Raw genomic sequence first — 12739 nt, 5'->3', positions numbered from 1 at the left:
TTGCACAGATAGGTGCTAATTCGCGAGACAAATTTAATGAGCCTAATTAATCCATAATTTGCCACAGTGATGCTACAGTAATCATCCGCTAATCATGGACTAATATACCTCATTAGATTCGTCTCGCGAATTAGCCCTAGGGTTCTGCAATTAGTTTTGTAATTAGACTTTATTTAATACTTCTAAATGATAAGATTCTCTTTGATGTGACCCCTCTAAACTTTAGACCCCAGGAAACGAACACACCCTTGATTAATTACGGTAGCTGTTCCAGGATCCTCTTTGCTACTACGTGATTGGCCGGCCCTGACAAGAAGCAAGACATGCTGCCGCTGCGCAAATGGATGGATGGATGGACCAGTGACAAAGAGAATACTCTTAACAAGCCCCAACTGGTTTGTCAGTCTGTCTGTCAGCTCAGGCACCCCACAGCCAGCAATTACCATTATTAAGCCGCTATACTGTTCTTGGCAGACAGCACACATCACCAGCTGCAGCATCGCATCATTGCTCCTGCCACTAGCACGAATGGGCTCGTTCCTGGGCGACCCCAACCCAAGCACGGACACTCGATCGCTCAACTTCGCGTCCCAACTGCAATGCCTATCCATAGTAACAACACAGACCTACGGCAACCACCACAAAACAAGTTGAGATCCAAGCCAAACTCCCTGACTCTCGGAGTGAGAAAGTTTAGATCCTCCATAAAAAATCGGAGGTTTTTTTTACATCATCCATCCTACTGCCGAGGAAAACCAACTTGTTCACCATCAGGCCAACATAGTAGCATTCAAGAGCCCCCCACCCCACTAAACAAAACAAGGTTATCAAAACAAGCATGCAAGCAATCAGAGGGCCACCCGGGGATCAACTTAGCATTCTGTCGGTTCTCATGTTTTTGTTTTCTTTCATGGTTTTCCTCCTCATCTTTGATGCCTCCACATACCACCTTCGTTTCCCTATCTTCTGTTTCAAACTTTTCACCAGCCGCTCCAAAATCTTCCACGCTACACCTCAATAATAAGTAAAGCAAAATCTTACCTCATCGCCAGAAAAGCATTAACTTGCTAGTCTAGTGCGCCGCCCACAAGCATACCACCCCTCCAAAAATTGCAAAAAAATCACTTGTAAGCCATCACTCGCGCATGGACAAAATCCCTGCAGTCATGGTGTGAATCGGAGCCACCGTGCCTTATTCTAACAACTGCTGGTGGTGGCCAGAGTTGTCTTCAGTTACTGGAGCCTCATCATTACCAGAAGGTGATCCGTTCTGGATGACATCATGATGGTTTTGCTCCACTGTGCTACTTGAGCTAGCAGATTCATGCAGACCCATGCCTCCAAGATGTGCTGTCAGATTATTGACATTAGGCCTTGCTACAGATGCTGAGCTTGAAGGTATATCAGGATTGCTCTCACGAGGGATCACCCATTTTTCCCAATCATTTTGCTTCCTAATTTTGGCACCCTGCATTTACAGACATACAGCACCCTATATAAGTGCAAGAGCCAAATCCATTCTCAAAGGTCTAAACCCTTCCACCACATCAAAAATGAAATACAAATGTCTTTAATTTATCTTAGCATAGAAATTAGCCTTGAGGATGGCACAAAAGTTGAAAGCACAGACCAAGGGCAATTAATTACACCAGTGCTTCAAAAGTTGTGCAACTACCAAGGAGAGGGGCAAAGCATGGAGGCATTATTTGTAAAACGATTATATGCGGGCATCAATAGAATGCCATATTTTGCTGAAACTAAAGCCAAATGAAAGGAAATACCTGCATTTCAAGTATAGATGAGGACTGCACTATCTCTTTTACATACTGCAGGTCTTTTGTCAGCTCTTGGACCTGCAGAAAACAATGCTCAGCACAATTAACACACTCCTCAATATGCTGAAAAACATATTATACTTTAGATAGCACCGCCCTAATTTTCCTTCACCACTCTGTACAGAAGGTTGTGGACTAATGGAAAGGTGGAGGTAAGGCCTGTGGATAAGACACGTAAACACTACATAGAACAGGATGGAAAAAAAAAACAAGATCCACTGCAAGGCGACGGATCGTGGCATCAACCCACATGCCACAGCCAACAGGATGCCCATGCAATGTTTTGACAACTATGCCACATAAATTGCCTTTTCAAAATCAGTAGTAACACTGTAATACCCAAACAGCAGATTTATTCAGGAACGCAAGCAGCAACAATTTCTGCTGCGGACTATCAATTTATGACCCAAGAACACCAAACTAACACTAAAAAAAATCCAACCCACAAACACTCACTCTATATCATAGGCTATGATGGCCTTAGACTTGCAATGAACCACCACAGCACATAAACTTCTTTTGAAAAAACTGGTCATCTTGCTCCCTTAGCCTAAATTAACCGTTTCATAGACTACAATGTCTGATTAAATAATATTTAATTATTTATGAATGGAAAATAATTCAAAATAACAAAATACGCAAGTTGTACAAAGTGTATAAACCATCATGTGGAAAAGGCCTTTCAGCAAGTAATATCTGCCAACTATAAATCCCCACCCAATACTCAATTTTGCAGCAGCCGTTATTTTCAACTTCTAAAGAAACAAAAACACACCACAAAACCCCTGCATGTTTCTACTACGGTTGGATGTAAATGACACTTCCCATAATCTAACCAGTTACTTACACAACTACAAAAGGTTGCTGCTGTATGCATAGACATCAAACAAGCCAACAAACCTTGAAATCCAACATTATCTGTACACAATTATTTGCTGCACCTTCACATATTCATAATTATAGCATGGTTATGCACTTTTTCACATATGTTAATCAAAACCAACAAAAAGCATGTTATTCTAAGAAAAGTTAATGCAGATTATCTCTTTCTCATATACACAATCATTTCCACATTGATTCTTGCATACAAAAAGTACGATTAGATCAATATGGAATACTAACTTCAGCAAATACATGCCAATCTCATGACTCTTTCTCATATACACAATCATTTCCACATTGATTCTTGCATACAAAAAGTATGATTAGATCAATATGGAATACTAACTTCAGCAAATACATGCCAATCTCATGACTCTTTCTCATATTTTATTCCTACACTCCCAACTCCAATCAGCAACTATTGTCTCAATTTATACAAAGTAACAACTAGTATCCTAACATGCAAAGCGAGCGGCCAAATGAAGCGGATTTATGCGCTTAGGCTACAAAACCTCATTAAATGCACAGCGGCCATAGGAAAAAAATCTGCAGTTTAGCACACAATCAGCAGTACACGAAGCATCATAGCATGCGAGCATTGTTCCACATCAAACTCAGAGTGACACCCCATTCTAAATAAAAAATAAGTTTAAAAAAAGGAAGAAGAGAAAGGCAACACATATTTGTAATTCTGTATACAAAAATTTTAGAATCAATGTTGAAATTAGTTTCCTCTGCTCCACTATGGGTCAAAGGCATCATCATTCATTATGACTTTTAATACATGCAAATCCAACAGAAACAAACTAAAAAAGATTGAGAACACAGCCATCATGTGTAAATGCAGCTTCTATACCTGCAGAAATTAACCAGCTTATAAAAAACAGAGAAGTTATATTCTACACAACACTGTCATTAAGGCTTTAAGCATGATCCACAAAGGACATGAAAGGTCAAAATATATTAAATAAGCAAAGAAGATACTTTCTTTTAGAACCAGATGCAAATCTCCGCTACACTATAACCACTTGCTCAATATCAAACAAAGCAATCATTTTAAAATCGGATGAGCAAAAATTTCGAATAACATGAACCGCCTCAAGAAGCTAGAGATCAATGGGCACCACAACCTAACAAGCCAACGATGTCTAGGATCACAAAAAATTAGTAACTTAATACAGAACTCACTGCAGTTATGCACAGTATAAATTGCATCAAAAGTGGAGCCTTCATGCACCAAAGATTAGAGATCACACTTTGGAAAATCCAACTTGAAGATGCAGCATGAAATATATAACAATTAACAAAGGGAAGTATATTTAATTAATCAAACCAACACGTGAACTCAGCACAGCACAGCCTTCTGAAAGAGGTTTGGATTTTCTTTAGTATTTTATGATGGATTTGAGTGTTATATGGATGGATATATTTTGAATCACTTGCTCACTGACTGAGGAATCATATGCAACATCTTTTAAGTCTGAACCATCCAGATCACATATAGGACTATAGAGACCACAGTGAAGCATAGATGCCAACACACAAGAGATCAGTTTCCATTGTTTATTTTATTCATGGCACTATAATACGAGAAACTAGGTAGCCAACACATGAATAGTGAACTTGCTAGTTGAAACATAAGAAACGATGATCGACAACACAAAATGCATGTGTGTCCGTCATGCAAGGAAAGAACAAAGGTACAGCTTACAATGACAAACCAATATATTCAGCGCAAACTATTATTAATCTCGGAGCAAAATAACTGCGCAGATTTACTTTTACCTAGCTGGGAGATGGACCAAGTAGGAACTCACTAAAATTGCACGATCAAAAAACGATGCAAGTGTCTCTAGGCTATAGTAGATAGTCAATGCCAATGAACAGAACAAGTGCTGACAACAAACCAGCTACTCAAAAACTCAACGTTTGACAATACATCGAGCAGTGAAAGATGAATTAGTTATGATTACCTTTTTAAAGCCAGCTATAAGAGATATATCAACCCAGCCATGCCCATCCATCTGTTGCCTCAAGTATACATCTGAGCATAAATTCTCCTTGCTGTGGACCAAATAACATGATGATGATCACCAGAAGCAGAGTTTCAACCAACTGATGAATTCAGTAGTGCAAGAAGAGCCACCTGAAGTAGAACTCTATCTGGTTGAGCAGCTTGGTACGTTCCTCTTCCGCGTCAGGCTGGGGCTCGGGCTCGGGCTCAGGCTGTGGCTCGGATGGGGCTTGAAAGTAAGGGTAAGCAGGTGGACCAACCATAGGAGGTGCAAGAGCCAGTCCCCTGAGAGCCTCTGGTGGCGGGGGAGGCCCATAGAAGTATATCGGGGATACAGGAGACACTGGGGATTGCATATCTGGGCATAAAAAAATGAAGGTAGTAAGTGTTGAATACTGTGTGATGAAATGAAGACCAGAGCTGCTGGTGTATGAGTGGCAGGATAAGCTTACCATGGAAGACCATTGGTCCGGCAAATGGTCGCATGGGTGAGGCTGGGGGTGGCGGAGGGCCCATGAAGGGTGGAGGAACCGTCATCGGCGGAGGAGGGGGTGGTGCCCCTCGCATGTATGGGCCCATGCCCATTGGAGGAGGGCCACGGTAGAAGGGCTCGTATCCCCCTCTTCGCCTGTTTGCAAAACCGCCGCCGCTGCCAGCAGCAGCAGCGGTGGTACCATTGCCCCTCCTAGCGCCGCCATTATTGTGGTTCCTATGAGCACCCCTTCCCCCCGCAGCACCAGTGGCGTGGTCCCACCCACCTGTGGACCGATCAGGATGATCTCGCGGAGAGTGCTCCCCGGCGGCGGCACCGCGCCTGGCCGGCTTGTGGCGACCGTGATGGGTCCCCGAGGCGTGCTTGTGCGAATTGGATGAGTTGGGCGTGGCCTAGAAAGTAGCAGAAATGAGAATAGAGAGCGGGAGAGTAGAGAAAGGAAAGGGGAGCGGGCGGGTAAAGCACAAGAGATCTGACCGATGAGGCGGCGACGGGCGCAGGCGAGGGAGACGAGGATTCGGGAGGCCTGGTGGAGTCGGGGGAGGGCGCGAGCTTGTTGGTGTTCTTGGCGGCCTCGGAGAGCGCGGGCCAGTGGTTGGCGTCCATGACGGCGGGGCCGTTGGGGGCGGGGTGCTTCCAGGCAGAGCGCTTGGCGGGGGAGGGGGAGGGGTGGTCCGGGGGCGTCGGATCAGGAGAGAAGGTGGGAGGTTCCATGGCAGCTAGGGTTTGGGGAGGGGTTAGGGAGAGGGGGGTTGCGGCGGCGGGGGAGGAGGAGGCGGCGGCGGCGATCCGAGGGATGGGGATGGGTGGGTGCCCGCCTGCCTGCCTCGCTCTCTCTCTCTCTGGCTCTGGCTCCGTGTGTGCGCGCTGTAGTGAGAGGAGGCGGCTCTACTACAGACAGAGTACAGACAAGCTAGCTAGTCTGTGCCACTCACTCTAGAGAGATGGGCTTTGTCATGATTTGGGCTACTACTGGGCCAGGCCTCCTCTGAGATGGGCTTCGTCCTGATTTGGGCTTTGGAATGGCGAGCTAAAAGCCCAAACAAATGCTCTTCTTCCGTACATGATCTTTTTTGGAAAGAAATCCGTACATGATTTCAGCGACGTAGGTACGTATTATTATTGTTGTTGTTGTATTGTAGGTAGGCATCGCACCGTACTGCATTTGTATATACGGATGGCATTATTTATTAGTATATACGGACAGCTCTTGAAGAACCACCAAACCAATGAAGGTATACATGTATGTATGTATGTATCCGTATGTCAGACCATGATTGATCATTTGATATGATACTGCATACACACAGTAACGTATGCGTCAGGTGTATATGTGACTGCGGCCAACCAAACGACCAATAATGCATCATGCATATACATGGACGTGAAGCGAAGACCAAAGTTAACAACTCCTCTTGCCCACAACCTACAATTCATTAACAAACGGAGCTCACTTCGCACTAGCACCTCTCTGGATTCTAGACCACCAAGCAGCCCTCCCCATGCCAACCTGTTTCCTCACATTTAGCCGAAGCAACATGTACAGGACAATCCGGTATCCAATGGCCATCAGAAGCAACACCAGGAGGTTCACCCACTTTGCGTTTGCGGAAGATGAGATATCGTATGAACCTCGAACGGCTTGGACACCAGGTATACTCCTTATCTCTCCCACAGCAAAGGATGTACCCACATACTCGTTTTCCACCAAGCCCTGCAAATTTCTTTACCAGGTCATATATAACTCTCATCACATGCCAAAATCAGCATAACCGCAGCTTATTACCTGCACCGCGTATGTGTGAAACGAAATGAAGGACAATGGGTAAGTCCATACAGCATAAGGTAAAGTTTCTCGTTTTCGGAAATACCCCGCCACAAGCATCATGATAACCTGAAAAAGAAAACAAGTGCTCCTTCAACCTTTTATCGAGCATGCATACAAAAAAAAAAAGAGCACTACAAACACTTACGTGTAGGCAAGCGAGAGTTAAGGTGCATTTGTACAACTCCAGCCAGATATATGCGACAATCATCATCAGTGCTTCGTTAGCTAGTAGGCACATAAAGATGGTGAGTACAAAGTACATCAGGAAGCTGAACTCATTCCTCAGCCCTATCAGGTAGTAGAAAACCAACGATGACGAAATGGAAACCAGGAATAGAAAAGGAATGCTCGATAGGAAGTGCCCTAACAGGAAGACCATTGCCCCAGAATGCCGGTTAGTTTCTTCATGACAATAAATCTGCACAGTATAGACAACAGTCACTTTAAAGGGATTTTGAGCTCACAGCAAATTTCAAAACAATCCTATTCTACTTTCTGTCTGGAGGTACTAGCTAGCACAGAAGATCTCTTGCATCCATGAATCAAACATCCAGATCATTGCCAAAGTTTTCCAATATGCAAGCAGCACATGCACCATTTAGAGGTAGAGAACTAACCTTAACCTCATCAATATGCGCGGGTACTCCAGAAAAACTTAGAAGGATGACGAATGATACAAACGCAAATATTGCAGAAACCCTTACCTGTGCACACAAAATGGGCTCACGTCATCAGATCATGAATTCAATGAATCAAAACATAACAATTCAACGATACTGACCATTACAGATGATAGTGAATGACCAATGTCGGAAAATATCGTCCCGATTGACAGAGCAATAAACATATACAAGGCCAGCCTGCTCCAGTAGTACTTCCAATCTCTTGACATAATTAGCAACGATCTCCAGGTTAGAACCACGATTCTTATGGCATCACTGGCCCTGCCTTTACTTTTTAAGTAGGGACCTTCCTGCATCACACCACATTGGGGGAAAAATCAAGAGGAATCATATGCCTTAGTAAATGTTATGCATACAACAATTTTGGATGCTTTAACTATGCCACACCAAATGCTAAGTTCCAAGAAGTCAATGTCTGGACTGAAACCAAATCTCCTTGGTAACGGAAGTAACAGATTGTAGATCATTCTAAGGAACTCGAGGACAAATTTTGAACAATCGCCATGCCTTACAGTTACTTGATACACTATTTGCCCTGGAAGCAACTTCAAACAAATCATGATACAGGAGCGGATAAAGGTATAAATAATTCCAATACTATGCATATTGGAGAGCGCTATTCAGCAATGTAAAATGTAATCCAATATAGGTGACTCTTACTCTGACTCTGTGAAATTAAACAAGTATGTCTGTATCCAGGATGAAGGTATGCCTCATATGTTATACAAGCATGCATGAAGCATGCAGTTTTACCTTCTCTGTCAACTTTGCAATCATTGATTCAACTGCAACAGAGTCAGCTGATTGTTTGTATGTTGCTTCAAGTGTTCGAATAGCCACTGCTGTGTCCATGCTCACCGACGAAAAATCCCCTTGGTCATCCTGTTAATTACTAAAAGTTTTTTTATCTCTTACGACCAAGGCTAATTTCTCCATTGAGTTGACTGGCACTATTGAAGATAAAAAGCAAAAAATGGTGTCAAGATGAATTTAGCTGAAACCTGTAAGTTCTTGCACATAGCTATGATTCTGTCAAAGTCGGTATTGATTGCCCGCAAGAAATGGTCAGATGGACTTTGCATGATTGGACATGGAAATCCAGCATTTGAGAAGTGCTACAGTAGGATAGGCAACAAGGAGGAATCAGAATAACATACATTGCAACGATAAGAGCAGTGTGTAAGAAAACAGCATGCTCTGAAATAGGAATCAAGAAAGCAACAACAGGACAGGCAAGTAGCTAAGAGTAGTAAGAATCATGCAAGAAACTGCTATCTCATGGGTTAATCCTTTTTTCGGAAGCTATTGTGCAACTGCTGCTTTAAGCAGACCATTTGGTCCTCGCAATGTTATGTCAACTGAAGTGGTTGTATGATTCAGCGAATTCCAGGAAACAATTATGTCCAACTACTTCTGGCATCAATAGCACACACTGCCCAACTCAGCACCATAGATCATTCAAGTGGTAAATAGACAGTACAGTTGAAATGTACATGAGCAGAGCAAGGAATTCACGCTACACAAAAACAATTAAGTCACCTGTAGGCAAGCCAATGTTTCTCCAAAGAAGAGTGTGTTCCCATTTGAAAGCAAGCAAATGCGATCAAAAAGCCCAAAAACCTCTGTGCTGCTCTGATACATTGTGAAGATGATCGTGCATCCAGTGCTTGCAAGTTTCTTCAACGTTACCATTAAGAGCAGTGCAGAAACACTGCAACAAGACAAAAGAAAGATAAGTTAGTTAAACAAATTTGCATCTTATTTGATCTACAATCATTCTCCCATTCTAAGTGAGTGTATTTACAGCATAATGTAGAAGGGTACTACTCTATTCGAATAGGCGTTCATGTAAATTGAAGCAGAAGATGGGAAAAGGGAATTATGCAGAGGATTGGCGATGAGACGGACCTGTCAAGATTATACAAAGGTTCATCAATAAATAAAACGTGCGGTCTCATCACAAGCTCTCTCGCGATGCTGACCCGCCTTCTTTCTCCATTAGGAAGCTTCTTCGTAAAAAAGTGGCCGCCAATCAGTTTGTCAGCATGGTCACCTAGTGACATGGCCGCGATGGCATCTTCCACTATGGACTTCTTCGAAGATAAGAAACCAGGAAGTTGGAGGAGTGCCGAGAAGTATAGCATCTCACGTACTGTGAGAGAGTCAATGAGCACATCGTCTCGATCAACATAACCCTGCAAGTGTTCCAAGAACAGCAGCCATAAAATCATCTATGATAGTAACAGCTAACAAGAATACGGTCTGTTTTCTCAACATTCCAATTTTGAGTTCCTCCTCGATCTTAAATGAGCATGGGCAATTCCGGAATTGTATTCTAATTAAGGAGGAAGAGCTTACATATGAGCCGTAGGGTAGGCGAGACTTGGCACCATTGACAGAGACCTCGCCGTACATCCTCTCAGCGGCACTGAACCTCCCTGGTGGAATTGGAATTGGAATTGGAGAGATGACGCAGAGAAGTCGAAATGGAGGCATAAAGAATTGTGCTTTAATTAATTTTCGTGGAACGCATGAGAGCCATAACATCGAATCCAGGTGCGTAGCAAGTGGGAAAGCACCTGCAATTGCTCGGAGCAGGGTGGATTTGCCCGAGCGGGCGGGTCCCATGATGACGGTGAGCGTGGCCGGCAGCGCGTAGCCGTTGGAGCTCTTGACGAGGCGGTCGGAGAAGCGGTTTGTGCTTGTGCTGAGGGAGGAGACGGTGAGGTCCTTCCAGACGAGGGTGGCCCCAGCCACCTTGCGCTCCCGGCATGCAGCAGCACCGGAGGCGGAGGCGGAGGGCCCGGGTGGGAGGGATGGCGATGGAGACGGGTAGGCGCTGCTGTTGATGGATGCGGAGGCGGAGGCTGCCGTCGCGAGGTGGATGTTGTCGTCGAGGTGGATGTCGTCCCAGTCGGGCGAGTCCTCGAAGGAGATGGGGCGGCGGAGCGCGCCGGGCTTGGGGAGGTAGTAGCGGCGCGCGGGGCTGCTGGCGGAGGAGGAGGAGGAGCGATACTGGTCCGAGGAGACCGCCTCCATTGCTCTTCTCCCAAGAGGAGGAGGAGGATGCATGCTACTAGCTAGGATGGCGGATGGAGCGCCATTGCCACTCCAGCGCTCGCTCGTCTTTACAGCTTTGCTCTGCTCTCTGCTCTCTGCTCTCCGCTCTCTGCTCGGCCACGGCGCCCCCTTTTGCTTTCCGCCGCTTTTGATTTTTTTCCCCTTTCCTTTCCTTTCTTTTTTTTTCTTTTCTTCTTTTCTCAACAACAAAACATTGATAAAAAGCTAAACACATGTGCATTAGCTTTACGTTTCCAGAAATTGGGCAGGTAAATCTTAAAAATGTGACACCACATACGTCATAGTATCAATTCGTATTTCGCCACTGAAAAAATTAATTACTTAGTTAAAATACGAGTAATTGTGTTGAGTTGAGATCGTATCTCAACGGACATGTTCCACGATATTGGACGTGTTGCTTTAGGAGTGAAAAAATGACGAGCAAAGAGATTGTATGGCGTTGAGCGAAGGAAGGTTTTCTAAAGGTAAAATAGATATTTTGATCCCTTAATATTAATCGGAGGATTAAATTTATCTTTTAATTTATAAATTGGCTAATATAGTTTCCCAACTTTCGTTTTTATCAAATCATCCTTGTACTTATAGTATAAGCTATAGTAACATAAAATTTATGCAAAAGGTCCATTTTGCTCTTAGCATCCTTCTCTTTCTAAATTCCGCAACACCTTATTATTAAAAAAATTGGCCAATGCAAAGGAATCAGTGTAGTGGCATTTATGCATTTAGGAGCTGAATATCACATTTAACTTAGGATATAGAATTTTATTATCCAAGCATTACACTGTATTACGGACGTATGGAGTAAAATTAAAGCTACTTGTTGCATAACTACGTACCACTATATAAAATGTTGCAGAAATTTGAGCTAACAGTGATACAAATAGTAGAGATTGAGGGGAAGAAGGAGCAAAGGTTAAAAAGACTATTTAACATTTATCTCATATTATTATGGAGTATAATATCAAGAGTTTAACCCTAAAACGAAAAGAAAAAGGAAAGTTGAGGAACCGTACTGGTCATTTTAAAAGATGAAGGATGAACTTGACCCTTGCATTATCTAAGTTGAAGAACCAAAATACCTATTTTATTTTAAAAAAAATTACTCCGAAATAATGTCTACTCTACGCGGATTGTTATGAAATGAAGTGACATGTGATTGGAGGTAGGGCCCACCTAGCACTGTACTGTTACCAGTACTGTTTAGTTGGGACTGGGGAGTCGAGCCTCACTATCTCAGGCAGAGAGCGAGCCAGGCGACCGGCAGTCAACGCCAGCAGCCTCCCTCCCCCTCTCTTCCTTTCTGTGTCCTGTAGTACTACTTAAAAACACGAGCAAATAACAAGTGGATTAGTCACTGTTTCTCTAATTAAATAAGTTCATTGCTACCGACTCCATTGGCTCTTCATTCCACCACCCATTGAGAGAGAGAGAGAGAGAGTGTACAATCGCCATGCCGAAAGAGAGAGATGCAAAAGGATTCTTTCTTCAACCTCAAGCTACTAGTCCGTTAGCGTGACTTGATGTGCTAAGTATATATTGCATTTCACATTTCCACTGCTTTTACTTCGTATACCTTTCCTTTTCGTCTTCGCTGCTAAGCAGCAGCAGCAGCATGAGCACACTGTCGTGCATCTTATTTCAAGTTTCTCGTCCTATATCTACATGTCACAGATCTCCTTGCCAGCCAGCCAGCAAGCCACATCCACATGTGTGCAAATGCAATCCATTCCATTAGCCACTGCCAGCAACAGCCAACAGGGAAAAGGAATCCTAAGAAAGACCCCCCATGCCATCAGAATCAGAAAAACAAGCAAAGTTGTCACTCAAAGCGCAGCAGATGCAGTACTATCATTTAGTAATACTACTCTGTAGTCTGTAATGATGTCTGATCAGGGGATGAGTTGGAGCTATCATGGACTAGCG

The 12739-nt window shown here is 43.7% G+C and overlaps 2 protein-coding genes across 3 annotated transcripts; both read right to left on the bottom strand.

The window, feature by feature from the left end:
- Positions 1–654: 654 nt before the first annotated feature.
- On the bottom strand, positions 655–6043 carry LOC112876274 (la-related protein 1B-like). Its single transcript, XM_025940348.1, has 6 exons — positions 5702–6043; positions 5184–5616; positions 4864–5089; positions 4691–4781; positions 1782–1853; positions 655–1468 (listed from the first exon to the last, which is right to left on the bottom strand). Exons 1-6 carry the CDS (start codon positions 5936–5938, stop codon positions 1193–1195), a joined length of 1335 nt encoding a protein of 444 aa, XP_025796133.1. The 5' UTR covers positions 5939–6043; the 3' UTR covers positions 655–1192.
- Positions 6044–6434: 391 nt separating this feature from the next.
- On the bottom strand, positions 6435–10895 carry LOC112873024 (ABC transporter G family member 3). 2 transcript variants are annotated; one of them, XR_003224740.1, is made up of 12 exons: positions 10315–10895; positions 10094–10173; positions 9644–9930; positions 9275–9446; positions 8737–8850; positions 8489–8617; positions 7834–8025; positions 7670–7756; positions 7198–7470; positions 7011–7118; positions 6618–6938; positions 6435–6533 (listed from the first exon to the last, which is right to left on the bottom strand). XR_003224740.1 is itself a non-coding variant. In XM_025936056.1 (11 exons), exons 1-11 carry the CDS (start codon positions 10805–10807, stop codon positions 6675–6677), a joined length of 2199 nt encoding a protein of 732 aa, XP_025791841.1. In that variant the 5' UTR covers positions 10808–10895; the 3' UTR covers positions 6578–6674. The 2 variants fall into 2 exon arrangements, 1 of the variants encoding a protein (XP_025791841.1); XM_025936056.1 differs by lacking the exon at positions 6435–6533 and having other exon boundaries at positions 6578–6938.
- Positions 10896–12739: the final 1844 nt, after the last annotated feature.

Source organism: Panicum hallii, chromosome 9, assembly GCF_002211085.1.
Source record: "Panicum hallii strain FIL2 chromosome 9, PHallii_v3.1, whole genome shotgun sequence".
NCBI classification, from domain to species: Eukaryota; Viridiplantae; Streptophyta; class Magnoliopsida; order Poales; family Poaceae; genus Panicum; species Panicum hallii.
This window is presented reverse-complemented; position numbering and strand designations above follow the sequence as displayed.